The 14,358-nt window shown below is 40.9% G+C and overlaps 1 protein-coding gene across 1 annotated transcript in view; it reads left to right on the forward strand.

Moving 5' to 3' along the window:
• Positions 1-2,527: 2,527 nt before the first annotated feature.
• FAM162B (family with sequence similarity 162 member B) overlaps positions 2,528-14,358 on the forward strand; it is a 57,670-nt gene continuing 45,839 nt past the window's right edge. Inside the window, exons 1-2 of the mRNA XM_063441274.1 lie at positions 2,528-2,702; positions 4,010-4,112. Coding sequence (XP_063297344.1) covers positions 2,564-2,702; positions 4,010-4,112 — 242 coding nt within the window. The 5' untranslated portion in view covers positions 2,528-2,563. The remainder of the gene's footprint in view (positions 2,703-4,009; positions 4,113-14,358) is intronic.

Raw genomic sequence — 14,358 nt, forward strand, 5'->3', positions numbered from 1 at the left:
AAACTGCTCACCCCTGACAGCCCCTAAATGCAAACACACACACAACATGCATTATACAAACACGGCATCCACTGCACAAACTTCCTCCATTACACAGACACTGCATCCACTACACAAACACAGACACATCGTCAACTCAGGGCCGGCACTACCATAATGTGGCACAGGCATACAATGGGGGGCGCAATCAGTGGTGTATCCTGGTTTTGTGCTGCCCTAGGCAGGACAAAACTCAGGCGCCTCCCCCCCCGCGCCACCCCCACCCAACCTTTCCCCCCGCCCCGCATTCTAAATACACACACACATTCACTGACAGATACGCATACACTAGCTAACAGAAACACACACTCGCTAACAGAAACACACACACACACACTAACAGACACACTCACACTCAGTAACAGACAAACACACTCACTAACAGACACACACTAACAGACACACACTCACTCACTAGCAGACAAACTAGCAGACACAAACACTCACTAACATACACACACACTCACAGGCAAACACACACACTAACAGACACACACAGTCAGACACACACACTAACAGACACACAAAGTCAGACACACACACACACTCAGACACACACACTCACTAACAGACACACACACTCACAGGCAAACACACTAACAGAAACACACTAACAGACACACACACTAACAGACACACAAAGTCAGACACACACACACACTCAGACACACACACTCACCCACCCACATTAACAATTTTTTTTTACATTTATTTAAACACCCACCCCCAGCCTCCTTACCTTTGGGAATGCCGGGGGGGGTGTCTCTTCCTCCCTGGTGGGCCAGTGGCTGCTGGGCGAGCGGCACTGCCTGGTGGGCGGGCGAGCGGCTGGCGAGGAAGCACTTCCTCTGAGCTGTCTGCTCAGCTCCCTCGCGCGCCTCAGAGTGAGGTTGGGAGCCGGAATATGACGTCATATTCCGGCTCCCAGCCTCACTCTGTGGCGCGCGAGGGAGCTGAGCAGACAGCTCAGAGGAAGTACTCCCTCGCCGGCCACCGACCAGCGCCGCCCGACCGCCCAGCAGCCCGCCGGCAGCTCAGCATGTCTGTTAGCCGCAAGGCTAACAAGACATTTGCCTTGGGCATTTGGGGTCGGCTTTTTTTGCCGCCCCCTGGAAAATGCCGCCCAAGGGAAATGCCTTGTTTGCCTCGCGGCTAATACGTCCCTGGGCGCAATATCCAGTTGACCAGCTGGAGAAGGGGAGAACGGAGCACACCGAGAAGCTGTAGAAGGGAACAATGACACAGAGAGAGGTTTGGGAAGGGGACAATGACACACACAGAGGAGACAATGACATACAAAGGGGCTGGGGGAAGTAAGAGACACACAAAGTGGCTGGGGGGAAGTAAGACACACAAAAGGGGGAAAGTAATAGACACACAAAGGGGAGGCAAAAAACAAAGGGTAAAATGGGGAATAAAATACACTAAAGGGAATGTATGACACAAAAGGGGATTGTTTGGTACACAAAAACAGGTAAGACATTCAAAACATGGGATGAGAAACTCAAAAGGGGTAATAAATTCAAGAGGGGTTAAGTGACACACAGGTGAAGATGCAATTTTTTGGGGGGTGCGGCAAAAAGCATCTTCACCTAAGTAGTCAAAAATGCTTGCACCGGAGCTGCATCCACTACACACACTGCATCCACTAAACAAACACACTATACTTACACTCTCTGTATAAGCTATACACACACATTGCATCCACTACCTACACAAACACTGCATTCACTACACACACTGCATCCACTACACATAGATACTGCATCCTCTACACAAACACACACTCTGTATACACTATACACACACACAATCTGTATAAGCTGTACACACACACACACACACAATGCACCCACTATACACATTGCATCCACTACACAAACACTGCATGCACACCACACACTCTACATCCACTATACACACATACACAATGCATTCACTACACACACTGCATACAATACACACTCTGCATCCAATATACAAATGAACAGAGGGCACTCACTACACTACATGTGCATTCAATACACACATTACATACAATACACACACTGCATCCTCTAGACAAACACAGACACTCCATTCACTACACACAACACATAACATAATGGATGTGGGTGTGGTGTTGGTGAGGGGGGGGGGGGGGGGGGGGCAGCATTTCATCCTTGGATCCAAGCAGCACAATTTCTAGGGCCTGTAGTATGGAGATTGTATTTCAGCAAATAATTAGTTAACTAATTGGAATATGTTTTGCAAATGCTTAATCTCACTTTATTTTTCCTAACATTTAGGTAAGTCCTTTGCTATACAAATGATATCCATTAGATTAACTTCATCAATTCCTTCTTTATTATGATTCCCAGGACTCAGATCTACAAAGTCTTGTGAGAAGAGGGTGGGCTACACTGCTCTGACGTTATCAGGAGGTAACGGGAACAAAAAAGAACTGGCTGCTTTCCACATTGTCATTTAATGTTCAGCTGGAATATTATAGCAGGGCAACCAGTGTAATACATTGAGAGAAGCTATGTTTGCAGCTCGACAAAGATGCTTTAGCCTAAAAGATATAATATTTAAATTCACTGATCAGCAACTCATGTCTTCAAACCAAGGGAGGCCGAAGTCAATATGCCACATGACATTTTCTACTGAGTTCAATCATAAAGGTGAGTTTACAAACAAGAAAGACACAGGCATAGAAGGAAAGGCTTTGATGTACTAAGGAATGCTGATATAGAGAAATGTTATGTCATTTACAGATAACTTCTAATTTATAATGCTATTGTGTAGACCTTATGTCAAAAGAACAGTAACAGCTGTTACTAAAGGACTTCTTCAGAAGTTATGAGCAAGTTTTTGACTTGGTACAACTAGGTACAAGCTATTTGTTTAAAAAAAACAAGAGTGCTTCTTGTGGGTTTTGACAACCTTATATATAACAAGGAGTGAAGAGTCCTTTGTTGAAGTTAGTACATAAGCTCCACAATATGGAACAGTGAAAGAAGAGACTTCTAAAGCTGGATAATGTGAGTGAGAAAAAGGCAGAAGATAAATAATTACCTACTATTTTCAAGGCAAAAAAAGATTGTAAGGTTTGCCTTACAATAAGGTGAAATACAAAAATAGATTTAAATTCACTCTTATATATACATAATATTTGTCATGCTTTTACCATTTATTTCAATCAGGACTTTCTTATTTTCTAATGTATCAATTACTAGCTTTTATCTTTTTCAGCTTAAAAGTATAAAATATTTTTTGTTAGAAATTCACTTTCATTTTTGAAAAAAAAAATACATATAAAATTACATAAAATGTATGTATACAAAGACATCACAGGATACTAAGCAATGACTTTGATTTTAGACACAATTCAACTGATGAAAGGTTTGAAATTGAATGGAATAATCAGATATATAAACGGTTTCGTCTCCAAGCAGCATATTATGTCGGTGTTGTATATTTCATGAATGGATTATATTATTAGACAACGTATAGAATATTACGACCATTATTAACTAGTCGCTAATCAACATTTCCTGCCAAAAAAAATCTTCCATATTTCCCTCATCCTTGACTCTTATTTATCTACTCTTTTAAGTCTCTCCTGCTCTTCTGTCCCATGCTTCATAATTTTCTCCTCTAAATTTGTCTCCGATTTTAATTTTATTAACTCTTTGTCCACTAGTAGTTTTTACCACTTTTGTACAAATGTCTCTTTTTCTTTTTTTTTTTTCCAAGAAAGATGGATGGATAGAGATTGAGAGAGAGAGGGGGGAAGGAGGGAGTTAGGGAGATCTATTAAAAAGGGGCCTTCCAGACGTACAGGTCTCTTAAATTTATAATACTGCCATCAGAAATATTTGTCTATCACCAACAAAAATGTGCAAAATATAAGATTTTATTTTTTAATTTACCAAAAAACCTTATCTCTTACCACATTTAAATCACATCCACACTTTTTTATTTGCAGATGGTAGCAATCTTCCTCGTTATAAGCCAACTAAATTTGATAAGAAAATTCTGATGTGGACTGGACGTTTCAGGTCTCAAGAGGATATTCCACCAACAATCTCGTAAGCATCATAATCCAAATAATTTTTATGGCAGATATAATATGTATAATTTTACACACTGGTGAAACTTTTGGGGAGCTTTTAAAGTGACCCTCCACTGTCCGTTGTCCTGGATGGTCAACTGTGAGCTGCAGTATGTTGTGTGAATGCCTTTGCCCTCAAACATTGCATAATTTCTGCTGCCAGATCCCTACCTCAAATAGTGTACCATGGTTCCTCTTTCTCTTTCTTTCAAGACATGTTGGTTTTCACCCTCAATACTAGATGGGCATTACACTCTGTTACTGCAGCACTTCAAGAGAAGGGAATTCTCTATTGCTGTGAGTTTCCATTCAGCCTGCAGGCCCGCTCTAAAATTGCATGGCACATTCGGCATTAACCACATGATGTCCAATGCTAAAATTACTTGTGATGGATGTCCCAAGCTAGATACTTGATTCCCCCGGGTACCTGTGCATCCAAATATTTAATAACAGCCCAGAGGTGTAAGTCTGCAATAAACCAATATCCCAGGCGATTCTCTTTGTTGTGCCCGCATCTCACTCCATGGTAACTTTATTCATCTTTTTATTAATTTCTTTTTTAATTTTTTTTTATTTCTTTTTGCATGCTACCACTAACTTTTATTTATTTTGGTATGCCATGAGCTCCTCTCACCTGGACAGATTATCAGACTGTGTTTTTCCATACATTTCATATATCACTTGAGTCTGTGAGAGTGATCCCAGTAGTCAACCGGTTGTGAGAGGGGGTAGATGAAAAAATAGGGGAATGAAACAGGTGGGAAGAATAAAAGAATGGGAGAAGGTCACTAAAGGTACTCATATTTGCAGCATATCCTGAATTAAGTTGAGTTGCACATGTTCATTTTCATTTTTTATCAGTGCTGATAATTTTTATACACTATCCGTAATGGGCTCTTTTGCTGTGGTATTTAGATATGTGGTTAAATGGCTTGGGGCTGTCCCTCGTTGTCGATGTCCCAGGCAGTACTTGTAGCTCTCTGGGGCAGCCCTGATCTCTGAGCCTTGATGCAGATGGGTTGTGCATATGGGATTCTGCTGAGCTTTCGTTTTTACCCTCTTTTGATTGGGGATAAATCTTCATTAACCTACATGGGTCTGGGCCAGGTTCCCTCACATGTGCCCTCTGCAAACAGAGGGAGCTTTGTGTAGAATTCTATTCTTTAAGAATTCCCTACTGTACTATAGATATGCTTATGGGTTGATGCCCTTGATTTTAATTATTAATATTATCCCCTTGCATGGTTTTTCTCATGAAGTGAGGATGGTTTATTAAAGTTTCCTTTTGATTTATTGACCCCTCATCACAATTCTAGTTTTCCCTTTCTTCTTAATACAGTATTGCTCTTCTTTGTACAGATGTATCACATACCCATTTAGAAAAACTATGGTTGTTTATATGGTTGTATATTTTGCTCTCTGTGTTATTATTATGTCTCCAACACCTTAATCTTAATCTTAATTCATTATGCATTACTTTGTTTCTCTGCCCTTTATCATTGTTGGGAGAAAGCTATATAAATATTTTTTTTCTGTGTAAATTTTGAACCTTTTCATAAAATTTTGGTATTTTTACAATAGCGTTTGTGCTACGGCAAACTTTGCACCAACATGGCGGACACACATCTTCTTCCCCTTTCTCCATTCCCTAAACAGCTGAAAGAGCAAAATTAATCTGTTTAAAATATTACTTCCTGATTTGCTATCCTTATGGAGAAGTGCCATATTTAAGTATGACAAATTAGGGAGCTATCTACTAAACAGTTGAAAGAGCAAAATTAAGTAGTGGGCTTTTCTTGAGTCTTCCTAATAGGGAATCAGGGAATAGGGAATCAGAATCAACAATGCACATCTCCACTTTCAATTGCTTAATTTATCCATCCTTCGATTTACTTGGAATAATAGAGGTGCCTAAGTAACACTGTCCCTCTTACATCTATGTAAACATTTCAGTGTTTTTGGACTTCTATAATTTTTAAAATATCATCACACATTCCATTTGCTGAGGATATTAGATTAGCACAAGCATACATTCCCTAAATAAAGGATCGACCTTGAACTTTCAATGGCTGGAGGACACCTTCCTGCCTTTTGTTGTGGCTGGACAAGTCTGACACTAAGGATTATTGCAACACAGTGCATCCTAGCAGTTTCTGATTCTCTGATGGCAAAATGTCACAACTATACACTGCCCTCTGACCATCATAATGCCAAGCTTGCTGCTGGCTTAGAGCTCATTTAAATTTAGTGGGGAGTTTTGGGTGACTGGATCAATTTACGACAGCTTCTCCCTGAATGTATCACTGATCACCAGCCTATGGATCTAGATAGATTTTGTTATTTTTAGATTCAACAGTACTACTCTTCTCCACCTGGTATTTACAAAATACACACCAATTTTACACAGTTTAAAATCCTTTGCTCCTCTAGGTCACATATATTGAAAAAGGTATCTCCACTTTATATTCTATGATTCTGACTGCAGTCCAGGATCCAGTCTGATGGGATGGGTTTGTTTCTCGATAGCAATCTGAACTTGGGGTTGTTCTTACTGAGAAATAATGGGCCAAAATATTTATACTTACACACCGAAGTTCGATTAGTTTGAAATATCACAAGTTGAATTCAAACATGTCATGCCCACTGCTTATTCATATGTTTTTTCTCTTGTATTATGTGTTTCCTCTGAGTTTCCCCATGTATTTCTATGCATTTCATGTACTGTGCCCTGTTTCCCGTTCGGGATTGTTCATACGAACAAAACATGTTAACAGGTGCTCTAGTTCAATGTCATGTCTTGCCACAACTGTGCCGGGGTAGCTAACAGGGCAGCCATTGGTAAAGCTCTGCCGAATTCCTGAAACCGAGAGCGAGATAGATGATCAGTTGCCCGATATGAATGCCAGGAATATGGACACACACCAAGAAGAAATTATAGTTAGCAGCAAGCCAAGTCATTTTCCTCAGAAAGCGCATTATGGACAGAGATGCAAAACGACCTTTTTTGATTATGTGGCATCTGGCAAGTTATCTGAAAAACATCTAACTGCATGGCCCGACCATAATGCGCCCCAAGCTACTGCCACGATTGGTATGCCTTAAATAAGGTCAAAGTGGAAGTAAACCCTGGGATACTATTCACTTCGTCATGCTAACAGCTGATTGCAAATTGCAAAGTAATGCAGCAAACCTGGTAGTGGCAGCCACGTCCATCCAAATTGTAAGGGAATTAGTAGTCAGTAATGGAATAAACACACTCTTCCCATTCTTTTTCAAGAGAACTTCCTGCCACATGTGCAAATCAGAAGTGTCATGAATGTCAAGTGATAACGGGACTCATCTGACTGAAAGCAAGGAAAATAGCTGAGCAGTCTAGATATGAAAGCATAAGATGGGTGACAGGTGAGGCCCTCTCTGTCACAAATTGCAAGGAAATTACCTAATTTTGTGACAAGTGGAGCCCTACTAGTTGCCAAGTGGCTTGAGAGGCTCTAGCTATGCATTGGCCAGAGGGGATATGTGGCCGCCGTAACATTGTGGTGGGGTGTCGGCCTCTCGGTGACTAGTAAAGCATAAAATAGACTGGGTGTGACAGGTGAGGCCATCTCTATGAGGAATCATTTTCATGGCAAAGTTAAGAGAAGCCAGCAATGACTGTAGTTCTTTACAATTGCATGAACCCGCTGAAAGATATAGATCGATGATGGCTAGAATGCAGTCAATTTTTTCTTTGGGCAGGCTGGCTTGCATGTTAACCGAGTTTAATGTGATGCCCAGGAAATCAACCAAGGTATCGGGTCTCTTTGTCTTTTTTGGAGAGATTTGCACCCCCAAATATTGAAAAAGTTAAATTGTAACTTTAAGGCTACTAGGCAGTTATACGTTACTTTAAACAGTCAAGAAATCATCAAGAAAATGTATAATCGTGGGGCATCTACAGATGTTAAGCAGCAGACAGCACAATGTCTCTGCGAAAATGTGGAAAATCCTAGTGCTGCTTTTCGAACCAAAAGTGAGACGTAAAAAAAAGTAATACAAACCCTACCACTTAACACAGTGCAGATGCCACAGAGAGGGATGGATCGAGAGAAGTTTGAAAGCGTTTATGATCTCTGTCTTACTAAGCCATGTTAAAATTATTACATATGTGGGATTTTCCCAGAAAAGCCACATTATGTCCCATTTTGTCTTTGATCACTCTCTCTTGTCTAGCCGTGGTGCTAGAGGTAGGAAAATTAGAAACAACTTCTGGGGTATTAGGACAAAGGTTAGCCGTATGGGAGGTCGAGGAGCAATTAGCACAAGCTGGTGTCCTGAGGCCCGTAAAGTACCTGCAGAATAGCTCTGAATCCAACAGGCTCCAGTCTGCCTGGAAATTAACATGTGCCAGAGCTGCAGACGCCTTTGTGGAAAATGATCTGTGGTAAACTTAAAACGATGTTGTGACGAGAGCCACTTCTCCACTGGGGTTTGGAGGGGACTACTTGCCAGCCTTTTACCCTGTGACTATGGCCCCTTTAATTTATTGTGGTTCTTCGAAATCCCGAATAGTCGAAGTGGCCGCCATTCGACATTCGAACACGTGTTGTTGGCCATCTTGTTCGCATGGACCAAAACTGTGAATAGACTTCAGGGGGACTTAGCCGCAAATGCCCTGGAACTATTTTTGGCATGAAAACCTCATAGTTCCCAGTCGGTTCTCCAGCGGCACTTGTTTTGGACATGGGACAATGCCTGCGCCTGGGCAAAAATATGACTTCCATAACATTTCTGAACCCCTTATTTGATTTTTGGATATGTTGTTCACCCAGATCAGGGCTATCAGGGGATGTAAGACTTATGGGGATATGTTGTGTTTTGGGGTACTTATAAAATTATACTTTATAAAGATGTGTGTTTTTTCTGCCTGGGGATAATTAAGTTAATGCATTATCTGCCTTAATTATATGACCGGCAGATGGGAGGGATTGTGTACTGTATGTGGGAGTGTCATTCATTGTCCCTTTGTTTTTATCGGCTTGTACACTTTGTATCCCTGTGCCCAACAAGGTCCACCTGGGCATCACCCTTGTTGGGAAACTTGCATAAAAGGCCAGTGTGCCTCCATTAAAATTGAGTTCCTGTTTAACCCTCAACACGTAGCCTTGTCTGGAGATTGGAGGGGAACTACTATATTCACACTGGGGATTGCTATACTCTTTATAATCCAATGGGTTGTAATCACTCACTCTTTTAAGAGCTGTTCCTGCTACGCTCTCTGGTGTAGGAGAGGTCTTTCCCACACATTTCTGGATGTCAGAGGTTGGTCCAGGGTGGAAGGAAGACGGCGAGATTCCAGTTAAGCTACGGCGGTTGTGGAATCTGCGGTGCTTGTGGTGTCCGGTGCGGTGCTTATGGTCCTCAGCGTCAGCTAGGAAGCATCTGTTGGTGGAGATGCCCAGTCGGGGTGCCAGGTGATCCATCACAGATGTACCTACATACTTGTGCCCCAAGTCCACCAGCTTGTGTAGGTATACGTCAAATTCCTCTCTACGGTCAGGATATACTGAACATACGACATCCCTATATATGCCAAAGCCTAGGACAAACTCAGGGATGGATAATTTTCAATTCAACCTGGGATCCCCAGCATTCAGGACAAAAGAGACATTGCCATATGAGTAGGTCTTTTTTTCCAGTATATCTTGGGAGGCAATCAGTGGTAAGACCAGGTTGACATACTTGCCTTCCAAGATATCTTTTTTAATGTTGGCAGGTAACATATGTGCTGGATTGATAATCTAAGGAGTCTTTGCAACCCGGTGGAATTACCAGTTTGAATGCCGGGGAGAGTTACAGGTTCTGGAGTGACTAATCCAGAAGGTGAATCAGGTCTGTCTCCAGACTGCAAACGGTTCAGCCTATCGTTAATCCATCCCAATGAGGACAAGACTGGTGTTAATACGGCGTGGACGTTGGATGACTGTTCATCTCTGGAAGGCTGCCTGCCCACCCCACCCCACGGTCATTAACATACTTATAAATAGTGCAGATCAGCTGGTTTTCAAAACACACCAATAAAGTAATTAAACCTTTATTTACCATAAAATCCCTCTGTTAACTAAACTGCATCCTTAACCATTGTTTAAACACTCATGGGTATATGCGCATATGTATAATCTTCATATCTATACAACAAATCACATTTTCTCTAAATAATATTCTCCCTTCTATTTCTCACTTTCACACTAACTTCTCTCATTACTAAAATATCCCTATCCTTCTGCTCACCTGTCCCTGGCAACACCATCTTCATTGCCCCCACTTTACTCCCTCCCCTCTCTATTCATTCCATGCGCTCTACATATACCTTTCCAGCCTATCTGCTCCAACTCCTCCCAAATCCTCTATATACATACCCTTCTACAAAACTTTCAAACTACAACATTTTCCTACTCCCACCTTCATTTCCTTTCTATCCTAGCAGCTGGTGATGTCTCTCCAAACCCCGGTCCCATCTCGGCAAACTCACCACGTACTAACTCAAGGAACCACACCAATCTCATAACCATCTCATGTTACTCTTCCTCTAAATCCTCCTTCAATACTGCCCTCTGGAATACACACTCTGTTTGCAATATTACAAAATCCACTGCTGTCCGCAATCTCTTCATCTCTCGTTCAGTAGATTTACTGAAGTTGGCAATACCCTCGACCTCATCTTCTCTTATGCATGTACACTAGCTAAAGTCTGCAACACTCCATTTCCTCTCTCTGATCATCACCTCTTATCGTTTGCTCTCGTGTACCCACTCACACAAGAACCTCAGCCCAACCTCCCTCAACTCAGGAGGAACCTTAATTCTATTGACCTCCAGCGACAGTCAGCTCATATTGATTCATAACTGCTAGTCATCCCTTCCCTCTTGTGAGGATATTTATGGGGTGATAAATATTAAAAGTAATATTTTCATAAAAATTATCACAAATGTATTTAATTGAATAAATTGCTATCTTGGCACTGTTTCCCCGATTAATGATTTAAAGCTGAGAATTACCCACTATTTTAATTCTCACAGATCCTAGAATAAGTTTAATTAGAAGATTTTCTCTCACACATTAATCACAAATTAATTATAAAAATAATAAAGAAAAATTCCCAAACGTTAGGATTCCTGGAAGGGAGAGCGAAGATCCAGCTTCCAACAAACACTAACAGAGGGTGTGCCCATACATAGGGATACATAACTCAAGTCCCATGGTTGAAATGATAAAAAATCTTATTAGAAAAACCAAATAAGTGCAAAAAAAAAAAAAAAGTGCTCCACACACTGGGTCTAAATCTTAGATGAGGTCTATATTGTAAACCTCAGGTATAGTGAATACTTGATACAAAAAGACCATACATCTGCCTGGGAGCGTGAATATGCCAACATAAAAGTACTTGTAAAGAAAAAAGACTTGCATATATTGTAATTATAAAAAGAAAAATATATATATAAATAAAGCACAGTCCCCTCCTTATAAACTAAGACAGAAACAGTCACAGGTTACCCAGATATAAAGAGAGGCAAAAAAATGGTGTAAATTGCCTTCCTATTTAAGATTATTCTGTAGGTAAATGTCAATGGGGTAGATGAAGATATAAGAGATACAGGTATCTTAAATAAGTAGCTATAAGAATCCCCCACTGTGAGTCCAGGCTGCCAAATGTCTTCACTTATACAAAGTATAAAACAGCAACTCCTGTATATAGATACAGAGGAAAGTAAGAAAATGACTCACTGCCCTCCTAAATTAATAACAGTATCCGAGTGCTAAATAGATCGAAATAAAGATACTTGATTGCAAGGAGAAAACAAAATAATATGAGGCAGTCACTGGTTGCTATGAAAATTAATTCAAAACAAAGTGCAAAACCGAGGACTATCACCTGCCTGATTCTAGTCAATGTTAACCCAGGCAAAACGGTCCCTAAATCTCTTACTAGCTAGTAAGATTAAGATTAAAGTTAAATGCAAAATAAAGTCCAACATCAAGTGGTATCTCCTGCCTAATTCTGATCGGTATAGTACCCAGGCAGAGTAATCCCTGAATCTCTTACTAGCTAGTAGTCATCTCGGAGAAATAGTATCACAAGACTCCCATGAAAAGGAAAAGACCCATAGTGATTTTTTAAAAAAGCCTAAGCCTAGCGTCTTTGCTCGACGCGCGTTTCGGCGCTATGTGGCGCCTTTGTCAAGAGCGGTGAAATCTACTCCGAACCCGCCGTGACTTTTAAGGGTAGAGGCCCGCCCATCATATTACGTCATGCGGCCAATCGTATACCGCCGCGTCACAAGAGGGGAGGGGCCAAAAATTGCTTGATCGAAGAGCATAGCCGGCCAGGGAGAAACATGCATAATTGCATAAGGTGTCAAAAGATGGGATCGCTGTATATCAGCGTATCCCATGTATTCCTTCGATCTCTATATAGAGCCAAAGCAGTGTATGGCTCATGGAGTAATTCATTCACAGGACATATCACTAATATGTCTTTGTCAGCCTAAAGGGTAAAGGATAACACATAATTAAGTAAATAAAAATTTGTATTTTAATGTAGGAATCCAGCAATACCATATATAGGCTGTAAAAGAAAATCAGAACTTACTGAGTGATAAATATTAAAGAACCATGAGAGCTTTATATAAGTTAAAAATTACCAAAATGAATAACAAATAGCAATAATAGTCGAAAGCATAGGTACATCTAGTGATTACCAAAATATGATGGTCTAAAAGTTTAAAGTAAGGGAGAAAATGAGAATCCTTCATTGAGACCCTTGGGGTTTAAAGTTTTGAGTTGGTAAATCCAAAAACATTCCCTTTGTCTAAGGAATTTGTCATAATCCCCTCGTCTTGGATTCTTCTTAACTAGTTCCAGACCACAAAAGCGTAACCCCTTAGGGTCGCCATCATGGTATTCGCGGAGGTGTCTTGAAATGGGGTTTTCAGTCAAATTTTTGCATGATCTAATATGTTCCTGTATCCGTTTCTTAAAGGGGCGGATTATTTTACCCACATATTTTTTATTACATCCACAGGTCAAAAGATACACAATGCCTGCCGTGTTACAGTTGAAGAAGGAGGTTATTGCAAATTCCTTCTTCTCCAAACTGTCTTTCACTTTTTTTGAGTCCCTTTTTATAAATTTACACGAGATGCATCTCCCGCAGCCATAGGTCCCAACTATAGGGGTCTGGAGCCATGTTGTAGGGGGAGGTCCAGTTTGCAGGTGACTAGGAGCTAGTAGATCTTGTAAATTTTTGCCCCTACGGGACGTGATGGTAACATTTGGAGCTAATGCTTCTTGAAGATGTAAGTCGCCAGTCAATAGTGGCCAAAAGCGTCTGAGAGAGTTTTTTACACTCTCCCAGCCTGCGTCATTAGTAGCAATTAGACGTATAGTCCCCTTAGTGTCCTCTGATATTTTCTGGGTATTCCCAGTAATCAGGCTATTGCGGTCTGAATTAAGGGCTCTCTTATATGCCCGTTTGAGGCATCTATTGGGATATCCTTTTGCTTTAAAGTGGCTCCTTAGTTCTCTAGCTTTAATCTTAAATTTGACAATAGTACTGCAGTTCCGTCTAATCTTGAGGTATTGACCAGTTGGGATACCTTGTTTGAGAGGGATCGGATGGAAGCTGTCCCATCTCAAAAGGTTGTTCGACGCAGATGGCTTACGGTAGAGGGTGGTTTTTAAATCTAAAAAGTTTAGACTTGAACCTCCAAATTCATTAGTAAATCTTAAATTTTCTTTGTTGATGTTAAGAATCCGAACGAACTCATTGAAATCCTCGAGAGTACCCAACCACACAATGAGGACGTCGTCAATGTAGCGACGCCAAAGATAGATAGAGGGGAGATATTGTGAAATCCCTGTATGTTGAGATAGACTTTCCTCCGACCATTCTAAATGGAGGTTAGCATACGATGGGGCACAAGCTGTCCCCATCGTGGTCCCCCTAATTTGGTGGTAGTATTTGTTTTTGAAGGTAAAGTAGTTGTGTGTGAGTATATATTCGAGGAGTTCCAAACAGAAAGCAGTGTGTGCCATAGCCGACTCACCTCTTTGTTTTAAGAAATGGCGTGTGTGTCTAATGCCATTCAGATGAGGGATTGATGAATACAATACCTCAATGTCAAGGCTGCAAAGTTTAGCTGAGGGTGGTACTTCAAGGTTAGCTAGAAGAGCAGGGGTCTGTT

The sequence above is a fragment of the Pelobates fuscus genome, chromosome 2 (genome assembly GCF_036172605.1).
Source record: "Pelobates fuscus isolate aPelFus1 chromosome 2, aPelFus1.pri, whole genome shotgun sequence".
In the NCBI taxonomy this organism is placed as follows: domain Eukaryota; kingdom Metazoa; phylum Chordata; class Amphibia; order Anura; family Pelobatidae; genus Pelobates; species Pelobates fuscus.